At 42.6% G+C, this 12,676-nt stretch overlaps 1 protein-coding gene across 1 annotated transcript in view; it reads right to left on the bottom strand.

Annotated features, from left to right (window-relative positions):
• PPARGC1A (PPARG coactivator 1 alpha) overlaps positions 1-12,676 on the bottom strand; it is a 49,404-nt gene that overhangs the window by 20,942 nt on the left and 15,786 nt on the right. Inside the window, exons 4-5 of the mRNA XM_056855593.1 lie at positions 10,028-10,073; positions 9,845-9,918 (exon numbers count right to left, since the gene is read on the bottom strand). Coding sequence (XP_056711571.1) covers positions 9,845-9,918; positions 10,028-10,073 — 120 coding nt within the window. The remainder of the gene's footprint in view (positions 1-9,844; positions 9,919-10,027; positions 10,074-12,676) is intronic.

The following is a 12,676-nucleotide window of genomic DNA, read 5'->3' as shown; positions in this document are numbered from 1 at the left end:
CTTCCCTCCTGTCAGAAGCCTTCCACGCCGCCTGAATCTAAACTCGGTGAAAATCAGACCCATATTTATTCACAGTGAGTATCACCTCTGCTTTGCCTGTGCTCTAATCACAGTAATCCGAGTTCCATCTCATGCCATGATCCTAAATCAATAGTGCTAAAATATTCGGGCACCCTTTTGGATTATTTCATGCCGGCTGATTTTCCCCTCGGCAAATGTGTACATTTCCCCCCTTTCCACGGTGCAAGGTATATTCCGCATTCTCTCTTGAACTTAGAAGGTTTTGACAGATTTATGTAAGGACAGATGGCCATTACGGGCTGAAGGCTGACAAGAGGCAGTTCAGAGCATTGTTAACACACTTGCACAAACTCGCAGCAGTGCGGCACTGTGCAGAATGTAATTCAGACTATAGCTTTTTTATTGCTGCCTATTTTCTTTTGTCAAAAGCGCCTGCTGTGCGCAGCAACAAATGGCTGCCATTACCCGGAATGTAATGGGTGTCAGACAAATCACGTAACACAAACAATCAAGAGTATGTAGGTCATATTTCAACAGAGCACAACCTTAGTGATATTTATGATTACTGCATTGAAATGTGCTCTATAATAAACAAGTACCTCTACATCACTCACACTTATGTACTTCTGCCTAGCGAACCCCAGTTCCAAGTGGGACACACTCTACCAACAGCAGGGCTTCCTGAAAAAAACAGCCTCCCCTTGCTTTCAATGTCACAATAATTTCCCCCTTCCCCCAAAGCCAGAGTCTAAAGCGGCGCCACTGAATCGCGTGGAAGGCGAAGCATCATCACACTGGGATGTTCCTGCACAAGCACGCACAAACACACGCACACACACAAAACATCTTTGAGGAAAGCAAGAAAGTTTCAGTCAGATCAGCGAAACTTTTAGGGAAGGGTACGCACAAACCTCTCAAGGGCCAATGAGTTTTTCCTAAGGCAAAATTCTGAAATAAATCTGTCATTTCCCGCTTGCATGCCACATCAGAGGAGGAAGGTCCAAAAAGGAAGGTCCAAAAGCATTGTGGGATTTGACAGGGGGCTCTACACAACCCCGTGAACATTTTAAATGTTCTAAACATTTCTATACTGCTTTACCATGAACCTGTCCAGTAATAAAAGGCGAACCTAATAAACACACACACACATTCAGAAAGCCAGAGAATAAATGAGATAATCTAAGACTTAAGTGCCCTCTGAAAAAGGAAGGCTTCGCATCCTTTCCAAAAATTCAATTCAAAACCTTTATTGGCATAGCCCTTTCCAAAAATTAAGAAGTGCTGCTATCCAAAGATGATGTTGTTTAGGTGCAGCTTAGGAGAACCTCCCAAATTCAAACCCTTCACAAACATTTGGGAACCCCCAAAGGAGACATTCCAAACAATGGATGGACCAAAACACCCAAGGAAAAGAAAACTGAATGACTGTTAACCATTACTAATAAATACTAATATCACCATGATTATAATTTTAGGTGGGTAGCTGTTTTTGTCAACAGCAGAAAGGCAAGATTCAAGTCCAGTAGTACCTTAAAGACTGAAAAGATTTCCAGGGTATAAGCTTTTGAAAGTTAAAACTTCCTTCATCAGAGATATCTGATGAAGGGAGCTTTGACTCTCAAAAGCTTACACCCTGGAAATTTTGATGGATTTAAAGTGCTACTGAACTCATTTTACCATAATTATAAATATCACTTCCATTTATCTGGTCCCCCCGTAGCTTCCGGAATCCCGCCCAAGCAAAAAGCAACCAGCAGTTGTGAGAGAAGCAGCCCCGGACTCACCACAGCTGGCAGGGGCCCGGCGGGGTCTCCAGGGGACAAGTCCAGCAGCAGAAGAGACAGCTGCAGTCATGGCAGCGCCCCTCACCAGAAGAAGCAGACAGCCAGGGGGAAGGAGGAACTACCAGCAGCATGAGCAGTCCCTGGGAACAGGCCGGCCGGCGGGAGGTAGGCCAGGGCCAGCTGGTGGGAATTTGGTCTCCTGGGTCAGCAAATCAGGGGCCAGCAGGCAGCCCCGGAGAGGATCTATCACAGGTACAGCAGGGAGGAAGGAACCAGCTCGACCCTGCTTTGCCAGGCTATCCATAGGGCGTGGGATTGGGGGAGACTGGGGAAGAGAAGGGACCAAACCTAGCCCATCGAAAGTGGATCCCACAACAGTTCAGGGAGGAAGCAGTGGATTGTGACAGCATGCACTCAGGGGAGAGAGAGGAATCAGGTGGTGCAACCCGCTCCTCTTCCAGTTCAGAGTACTGGGGAAGCTTGGGGGGGGGGGCGATGCACAAGGACAGGCTTTAGGGCTGGCTTTGGGGGGAGGAGCATCACAAGAAATTAAGGAAGAGTTTTTACGCTAACAGCCATGCCTCATACAATGCAGGTATATGTGGAGGGGGCATTTCTCCACCACGATTTAATGACTGACAGCAAGCTGGCATTAACATACAAACTCTGACAGCGGTTCTAGTTTCTCAGTAAATATTGCCGAGCTGCATGACTGTTGAACTGTCCGACAGACACGCTGCAAGCATCACCATTATTTAAAAACAAGAAACAAAACAGATTCTTTTACATCTTATGAGTCTGAAAATGGGATTATCACGGGAAACATTATTTAAAGCCACTTAAGGCACTGAACACAAGATAATAGCCTGATTTCAGTAAAACAATCAGCAGGGTTTCCATATGACACAAAACGGCAGAAGCCGGGAACAGATAATAAAATTAAATAGCCATCATATAATAAAGGACTACATGTCTGTTGAGCAGTCAGTTTAATCCGGTTGTCAGTACAGCGGAGGATAAATATAGACCTCTGAAACTATCTAATAATTTACTAGATTGCATTCCCTCTGGTCAAACTTTCTACCACCCGTCCTTGGTCATATTGCTTTATCAGAAGGAAGGTTTGGGGACAGAGAGAAGACGTCAGGTTTAAGAGTGAAAAAACTGTGATTTGCAACAATACTTTGGGAGGGGGGTTGAGTAGAGGAATTACAGTTGAATTGCTGTGAGCTTACAAATTACAGTGAATGGGCAAAACACTAGTGACTGCCTGCTGACGTTCATATGTGAATTCCTACAATCCCAAAGACATTCTGCATGCATCTTAAAACGCAGCAGTACAACAACAATTAACAGTAAGGAAACCTATATTTGTTTTGGGATATTAAATTTTTTTAGGGATTATCACCATTCAAATGGGAATGTTGATAATACAAACTTTAGCTATTCACCATTAACACATGCAACCACAATGCACAGACTGTTTTTAATTTCTTTTTGGCCTTTTATGCATGGCTGTTTCCCCCGCGGTCACCCCTCTGACGACTTTGGGTCTTTGTTTTGATTATACATGCTGTTTCCAACCGTCAGAGGTCCCCTTGCTCTCCCCCTGTGGTTCCCCCATGTTTTCAAATTCAAGATAAAACAGATCCCTGAAAACGCGGGCAAAACATGCGGAAACGCAGGGGGACAGCCAGGCAACCTCTGACGGTTGGAAACAGCATGCATAATCCAAACAAAGACCTGAAGTCATCGGAGGGGTGACTGTGAACGAAACAGCCATGCATAAAAGACCTTTGTTTTTATTTTGGGGGCTTGGGGAACAGAAGGATAATACATTTGGAAATACAGAATTAATTAGTACATCTCTCCCCAAATGTCTTCTCTTTTTTAACTGGTGAGGGGAGCTTTTTTGTTGCACTTGCATGTATACTTTTGCATGAGCTAGTATCCCCACAGATGCACACACTCAGCCACTTTATTAAATATCCTTAACATTGTGCAGGGAGCTGTCCAGGGACTGGATATTTCAAGCTATCCATGGTGTGCAGCAATCCACTTTGGCTCTAAATTAAGGAAGCAACATTTCCTCATGTTACACCTTGGGCTCCACATTTGGAAGTGTTTCAATAGATAGGTTGGAAGATACTAAGGGCGGAGGGCTACTACTCAACATGGGTGCAGACTTTGACCCAGGGGCAATCCTTCTGTGGAACCATGAATTGTAAACTTGCAAATATTACATGGCTGTCAAGAACTTAGGAAATGCTTTCAACAGAACAGCCTGTTCAACCCAACACCTGCATTTGCTATTGGATACTGGCTCAGTGTTATCAACAAAATCTTTGCCATATTGATTTTCTGATGTTGATGAGATATTTGGGATGCAGAAACTGGTGAAAGGTAAGAGGAAGGATATGATGGAAAGGTAAATTAGTGAGTTACCTATCTGCTTTAGGGACATTTTGCATAACCTGGATTGAACAATTTTGGCCCGATCTGGGAGATATTTCTCAAGTAAGGACTCGTGTCTACAAGAGCACAAAAAGCAGTATAGCCAATTTGCAGCTGCCGACACAAATAAGTGACATTCTTTTATTACGCTATGCCTGTCAGCAAGTACATTTTCTTTTACAAAGCATCTACTTAGGAGGTAATTTGTGGAAGAAAACCGACTTACTGTGATATCTAAAGAAAATAAAAATTGCTTTGCCTAGACCAGGCCAGGGTTCATTTTGTACAACACCCTATATCCAACTGCTACATGTCAAATGCCTCTGGAAAGAGTATGAAATCAATGGCATCCTCCTGTTTTTTCCAGGTATGTCATATACAAAGGTATACTGCCTCTGAATATGGAGGTTCCGTTTCATTTAAAATGGATTAACAATATTACTACTAATCCCTTGGTATTAATAAATGATCAATGGCTCATTTACAAATTGATCTGAAGTGCTGCAATTAATCCTAGAATTATATTGTAGGCTCCTGCTGCATACTAATCCCAAGAACCACTGTTCTCTTTCGAATGCTTCTCTTTGCTTGCATTATTTCCTGGGGGTACTGGTATAAAAATTATGAGGGGGGAAAACGTTCCACTGAAAATTTCCACAGTTATGGTGTTCTGAGGAAAGCGTTCCATTTCCACAAAGATTTGCTTCACCAATTATTTAGCATCACCATAAAGGGATACAATAACCTGTCAAAATGAGCAGCTGAATGCGAAAATCCGCTGGAGTGGATTAGGGGACAGAAGTTGCACATCAGGCACAGCTCTTTGGAATTCTTTTCTTTTCTTTTTCTTTTTTTGCTAAATTTAACAGTTTTCGGCACCTTAATTCTTTCCCCTTAACATTCAAACAGGGTGAGACTCTGTAGCTACTGAGTTGTCACATTTTAAAAATGTTTACAAGTACTTAAAAAAAATCTCTTCCAAGTAAAGATTTGAATTGACATTACATTAAGTGGATTTGTTTCTTCTAATCTCATACCGCTTTTTGTCTGCTTCTGGTTATTGGGGGGAAATGATGAGGAATTTATGCCACACATACAACTGACTTTGACCAAACATAAGCAAACATGATAAACCAGATCACAACTGATTTAAGGTATGGAAAAAAATTGGCTTTCCAGTTTTTACCCTCAGAAAATCCACATCATTGAGCAAAACCAGGTAATTTTCTCCTAGCAGAAGGAGTCTGTGATTTTTTCCAGATCCTCCTCTAACTGCAGACCTCTAATTTGACCCCTCCTCAGGCTCCCCTGGCCTCCAGCACAACATTCTGGGTATTTCAGTGGGCTGCAGTAAGAGGCAGGAAAGTCCTGTACCTTCTTTATCAGCTGAAAAATTACTTTTGGGTCCAACTGCAAACAATTAGAAGAAAGACACAATCAAATGGCAAATTTAGGCAGCTCGTCTCAGTGCTACATCATAAAATCTTAAACATCTCAGCATGGCCCTCCTGAAATCCAGTGTTGTTACTGGCTGTCACATTATTAGAAAAACCCAGACCAGAGCAAGCCACCGATGAAATACAGAACTGTAATATTCAGAATTCTAAACCTCTGCTATATAAGGAGTCATGCAACCTTCTTGAACAAAAGCCAAGCGAAAATTACTTTTGATTGTCGAACGAATCTGAGGATTCGACTTCATTAACACACGTCCGAGACATATGAGTGATAACCATTAGTAACAAGAGCGAGGAACGTTTTATTTATCTGTTGACTGTGCAGTAATGGAAGCAGCGCCGTCTGTGTCAAGAAGGAGAGGAAGAGAGAGGGAGAGAGATCAAGGAAGCGGCTATTTACATTATAATAGTTTGTGCTTTGGTGGTGCAAACAGTCCCAATAATGGCCTTTTCAGTTCAGCAGTGAGATCAAGGCAACTGCTATTTAAACTGTTATAAATAGAGCCAGGGCAGGACCAAGCAGAAGGTACAAGACATTCCTTAGAACTACATGGTCCATCTCCACGCTGCTATTATTCAAGAGACATTTTAAAAAACAAAATAAACTTAGATCTTCCTCACAACATTTGTTTTCTTCCAGTCTCTATAAGGTCTACAATCTGGCCCATGTCAAGCTGCAGGGTTTAAGTGGGAAAGCAACATGGTTTGAATGTCCTCCTAAGGGGGGAAATACCTTGTAAACAGAAAACTAGCCTGTCAGGAAGAAATGCTCACTCTTGCCTCTGAGCCAACACTCTAGCTTTCTATGTTCAGAGATGATTCTTTTTTAATACAAAAGTATTCAAATACGCAACCCCCAGACTAAATTTGTGGAGTTCACCTTACTATTTGATCCCACTGATGGTATAAATTGGGTTTCAGCAAGTGGACTTCGGTTTTATTCAATGCAGCAAAAGCTCAAAATTGTCTTACCACCATGCAGGAAGGTGGTGGTTGAAAGAAAGGAACCAAGATTCATTGAGTACAAGGAGCATGACAACGGTCAGACAGGTCGAAAACATTCACAAGTCTTTACCATAAGAAGCTCAGTCAACATGTTGGTAAAGCTACACACAGTAAGAAAATTTATGGGTTGGACAGGCACAACTTGTTTATGGGGAGGCCTTTCTTTTTGACAGTCTGTCACACAGCTGGGCGTCTCCCAGAGTAATCTGTAGCACTGCAGCCCGTAGCCAGCTGGATAAGGGTCTAGTGCCCATTCCCCCCACCAGACTCTCTAGTCGGTTTCATCAGTCATTTATTCAGGCCTTCCTACACACAGTGCAGAGAAGCATTTAATAGCACCCTTCCTGGCTCACAAGTCCCCCTTGCCACTCCATCAGCCACACCAAGCAAGAATCTGGCTGCGTCTTTTAAGCTTTGCCTCAACAAGCAGCCTGGCTTGGCTGACCTGTTGTCCCACCTACTCCCAGCTGTCTCCAGGGTTGTTAGCCCTCACCAGCTCCACCTGGGATTGGCCTTGCCTTGCCTGAGCTGGCTTCTCAGAGCAGCTGGTGTACCCTTCTGCTTCCAGCCATGCCTCAGAGCGTTCATCACAAGGTGCACCTTCTGGCCTCAGTGAAGTGGGTTCCCTCTCCCACCTGTCCTTGTCACACAGTCGCTTCTGCAGACTGAAGGAGCCCTTAGCTAAAGGGATTCTACGGATGTTGACAAGTAATAACTTTACTGGGCTATTTTGTTCTGTACATGGAGGCCCTCCAATCTTGATGCTCATCACCACTTCAATGGCTTCCCCAGACAATTCAGTTATTAGCTTGAGGGCTGGTTCACATACCACTTGTTAACTTATCAAATGCCTTGATAGTCATGGGCCCTTAACCTATGATGGCTGATTTAAGCTACCTTGGGTGCCGTGTAGGTGACCAATCCCATAGAAAATACTAATCTGATCATACACTATCCTATATACCAACTATGTATCACTTAACCCTCAGTGTACCAGAGTTCTTTGCCACAGAATCTTCACCAGGACCTCCCTTGGGTCCTGAAATGCTCATGAGAAAGGAGGGCATATAAATATTTTAAAGAAATAAAACCATACACAGTGCTGCTCCTGTGGGGATCAGGGTTTTAGATAGTATTTAGTTTCAGTTTACAAATGCATGGTTATTTAAAAAATTCTGGTTAGACATAAGATGTAGCAGGTTCCAAAGTAGAGCAGAGAAATGCACATGTTTCAGTGCTGAGCTGATAAAGAAACTTCTTCAGGAGTTAAATGAAAGTAAGAAAGTAGATGGAATTGGCAGATCAAAATGCCCTTTTTAAATCAAAATTGCCCATTGACTTCAATGGTGCTGGACTGAACTAAACTATCTGAGGATTCAGTGTCAAGTAAATCAGAGACGGGAATCATCTCTGTGTGCTTCAGAACTGACAGAACATGGGCTTTTCTGAAGCTGTGGTTCCAATCAATGCCCACCTGGGTTCTTGAAGAGCATCTGAAGATACAAAACTATGAATATCATGTATGTAGCTGTGCAGCAGGTGCCATTCAGAGAGTGTGACATTACACATTATAATGTACGTGGTTTTCTGTGATTGGGAGCAAATTTGATAACACCTGATTAAAGCTGTCTTTTTACAAGATGAGGGGGATCCTTTAAGGACTAAAAATATTGTGTATTTTGGCTTTAGCCATTCATGAAATGAGAGCCAAGGTAATTAATCCAGATGTGTAAGTCTAACTGGTTACACATGCCCACAGTGTAATTTTCATGCAAATCTGTACTATGATGTTAAATTTGTCATAGCCCTTGGGTAAGTACAATAAAATTTGACCGAGTCTGGGCATTAACCTAGAGCCCTAACATGTTCTACACTACAGAATCATAATAATAAAGAACTGATAACCTTCTATCATTAGGACAAAAACAACACCACGAGCCTTTGTAACCCCATCACAGCTTGGGGGGTGATGGCCAGTAGCTCAGAGAAAACAGTCTTACATGCACTTGTGTGGGAGTAAGTCCCACTGGAATCAGAGGGATCCACAACTGAATAATCAAAGAGAGGGCTGAGCTCATAACCACTCGAGTCTTGCATAAAGAACATCTAAAGTTTACCGTGGACAAGCTTTCAAGACCATGAAAAAAGGCTGCAAGCATTTGAAGCTTGTAAGGATTACGAATGAGTTACGAATGTACAACAAAGGCATAAAGCAAGGGAATGTATAACTGGGTTCCACTGCTCGTCCATAATCTTTTTTTAAAAAAAGGTGTGGAATAACGTTTTACCGAGGAGAGGACCAGTTTGTGGTGGGCAGTGGTCATGATGGCTTTTAGCCAAGACAACAGAGATTCTGAATCTTTTTACCCTCTAAAGTTAGAAAAGAACAAGACAAATTATTATCCCATTAATCCTCTGTGCTACTGAAAACCATCTGGAGAAGGTCACTGCCTATAAAGTGATACTAAGCTAGCTAGCCCCTTTTATTCTTAACCAGTAAAGGCTGTTTTGACAATGTTTCTTCCTCTAACTTTATCAACCACATTCTGAAACACATTTAGAATGATCTAGAGGTACCATTCTTCCATTCTACCATCTAGGAGTTGGTTCACACAACAATATACACTCAACCCTTAATTACTTAGCAACTAAATAAACAATTCCATTGGAAGGCACTATGCTTGAAACAATATCAAAGCTTTGTCTCTTGTGCCCACTCACACATGCCAATCCACCCAATATCATTACTCTCTGAGGGACAACCATCCATGCATGGACTAGTCGTGAGATTCCACACAAGGAGGGCAAATAGAAACTCAATGAAAATGGATAGTCAACTGTACAAAACATCTGTGGGGAAAATTTATTCCACAGGATTAATTTCATTTCTTTTTCCCTCCCAGAAATTATGATATGGTAGCTAATGGTAGAATCATAATTTTAAAGCAAATCTCATCTCGGGGAACTGGATGGAGAAAAAAAATCATTGTTAAGTTACACTAAAATTAATCTCTTAATAGACCACTGTAACATATCAGCATACACTTTAAAATACCATAATGGTGATTAAAAAGAAACCTCACAAAACACAGACACAGATATATCTAACGTTTCACTTCTCACCTGCAGTTCCAGAGAGTTCCACACTTAAAGTTTGTTCAATAGTCTTGTTCTCAAATGGGGAACACTTGGGATCACTGGAAGACAGGGCACATTTATAAAAACAAGCTGAAATGGAGTTGCTGTAGCCAAAATGTATTTAAAAACCCCACCCTGTTCAAAATATTTACAGTTCTTGATACTTACTTTGGTGACTCGGGCGTCAAAGGAAGCGATAAACTCATTTGTTTGGCTGAAGAAGGGGGAGGGGGAGAAGAAAAAGGAGAAACCAAGGATGAAAAGCCGTGACAGACTGGAAAAACTTAGTGCAGACATATTTGTTCCACAAGTGCTGCTGGAATTGGGGTGGAACCCATTGTGACAGCAGACACGTGGCTGCCACTGAAAACAGCAGCCCTGCGTGTCCTCCTCCTCCTCTCTAATTAATTCAAAATTTGAAATGAGATAGCACTGTTGCTTCACCTTCTCCTACTCCCCATTTTCCTTCATGCACTGCCACTTGTGAAGGTAAGGAAATGCACAGTACATGGAGGTCACATCACACACTGGCCATTTGTGCAGGGCTGCTTCCCTTGTGGTCACCCTGCTGACTGCTCCAATGCTTCGTTTTGATTATGCATGCCTTTCCCGACGATCAGAGGTCACCTCGCTCTCCCAGTGCATATCCACGCAATTTTGCGCATGTTTTCAGGATGCTGTTTTAGTGAGAATCCAGAAAAAGCAGGCAAAACGTGCAGAAATGCGTGGGGAGAGCGAGGCGACCTCAGAGCAGTCGGCAGGGATGATTGCAGGGAAACAGCTCTGCATAAATGGCCACTGAGTAACAGTAGACTGTGAGGGGCATGAGATGAAAATTACTGCATTCAACGGCAGCCACGCATCTACCCTCCTGTCTCTGTCTGACACCCCCACAAATTAAGAAATGGGAGCTCCTCAGAAATCCTTATGAAGGACCACCTCAGGTCCACTGATAGATTTATGCCAACTGCTCAGCATCTGCTGATCAGACTTAAAGAACTAAGAACACTCCCCTCCCCCAAAATGCATGGAACATACTGTGAAAATGCATTTCTCCCACATGTTTAATTTAGACTACTGTTCACGTTTCACTTGGCTATGACAGCAGCAGTATAACTACAAAGCAACAGAACTCTATGAATATTCAGCTGATTTTACTTGTACAATATAGTTTTATATACAGCACTAGGAAAAAAATAGTTGATTCTGTGAGGCCAAGACCCAACCAAACACGATCCAAGCGCTTGCAAATTATTCTGTAACTCAGAAGAGAGTCGCAGATGGCTTAAATTGGGGTTTAACTCCTCCATGCTAAAACCCTGATGTGAATGAACAACACCGTTTCCCATTGTAAACGTACAAACTTTCCGTAGCGCTCTGTTAAAAATCAATCATGTTACCAGTCTTTTCTAGTTGTTTCCAAACTACTGAGCATTCTACGCTTGCTGAGGAAAGCAGTGACCCTGAGAGAGGTTGCAAAGTCTCGGGGCTTTCAGACTTCTCAGAATCTCAAGGGAAAGGAGTTAAATCTCAGGTTGAGGAGCCAGAACCAAGGGAGCGGCTGCTTTCTGCTTTCACTCTTATCTCCATCAAGCTCCTTCTCCAAGATCACAGGCATAGCCGGGCTCTCCTCATCGACCAGGTGGGGTGAGCGGCTCCCACTCCCAACATACACATTAGGGAAAGCTCTGGGCAGGGATCTTGGGGGGGGGGACGCATGATGCCAGCTGCAGTGTCCCATCACTTCCAGTAAAAAAAAAAAAAAAAGTAAATGACATAGATAGCTCTAGGAATCTCCAGAAATTCTATGCTACGATGCTGGCTGCAGCATCACATCAATTCCAGTTTAAAAAAAAAATTGAAGTGGCAGATAGCTCTAGGAATTGCTGGAAATTCTATGGTTTACCATAGGACTTCTGTGATTCCTAGAGCTACCCTATGTCATTTCTGGATTTTTTTTTAAAACTGGAAGTGATGTGACACTGCAGCCAGCATTGCTTAAAAAAATAACTTCTCCCGCCACTGCTCAGAATGGCAGCAGGCAACAGGAGCAGGGGATACCCACCTCAACTGGGGGCTTGGCAACCCTATCCTTGGTCTGCCCTTTAGCTTCTAGATACTACCCCCTGAGTCTAAGTAGATGAGCCAAAGAGCAGATTCTCAGAACCTCTGAAGCTAACTCTGTAAAATGGTGAGGTAGGATCCCAAGACTTACTTTTGGCCTTGCATTATGTGACTTTTATTTATTAGATTTTTAACCTGTCCTTTTCTGACCAGGGTTAGGCTCAGGGCGGCTTGTTTGCTGTGGAGAGGGTCAGCACAAAGGTACTCTGATCCCCCTGATTAAGCTTGTACAGTGGAACGTGTAGAGGGGCTTTACAAAACAACAAAGCTGTCACCTTTTTTCCTTTTCTGGTTTGCTGGCATGTTGCTAGGTTAGCCTTATTTTACTTTTTTGTTATCGAAGAAACACGTTTCCATATCTGTAACAGGAGGACTTTTATCTGTGTGGGTCTGTTTACCCAACATTTCCCACAAGAGGTAGTGGTGGAGGAAGAAGGGTTTTTTTAATTATATGTTAGTGATCCTGAACCAAATTATACTTTAGGTATTACTACTGCTAACTTGGCAAGCTGCAAGAGCTGATAGTATTTAAGAAAGAAATTCTTTAAGTAAAGAAAAGAGCAAGAGTCCAGTAGCACCTTAAAGGATAAAAAAATTTCTGGCGGGGTATGAGCTTTCATGAGCAACAGCACACTTCTTCAGATACAACTAGAATGCGAGTCCACCTATCCTTCAGTAGAGAAGAGTGAATTT

The sequence above is a fragment of the Euleptes europaea genome, chromosome 9, assembly GCF_029931775.1.
Source record: "Euleptes europaea isolate rEulEur1 chromosome 9, rEulEur1.hap1, whole genome shotgun sequence".
Taxonomy (NCBI): Eukaryota; Metazoa; Chordata; class Lepidosauria; order Squamata; family Sphaerodactylidae; genus Euleptes; species Euleptes europaea.
This window is presented reverse-complemented; position numbering and strand designations above follow the sequence as displayed.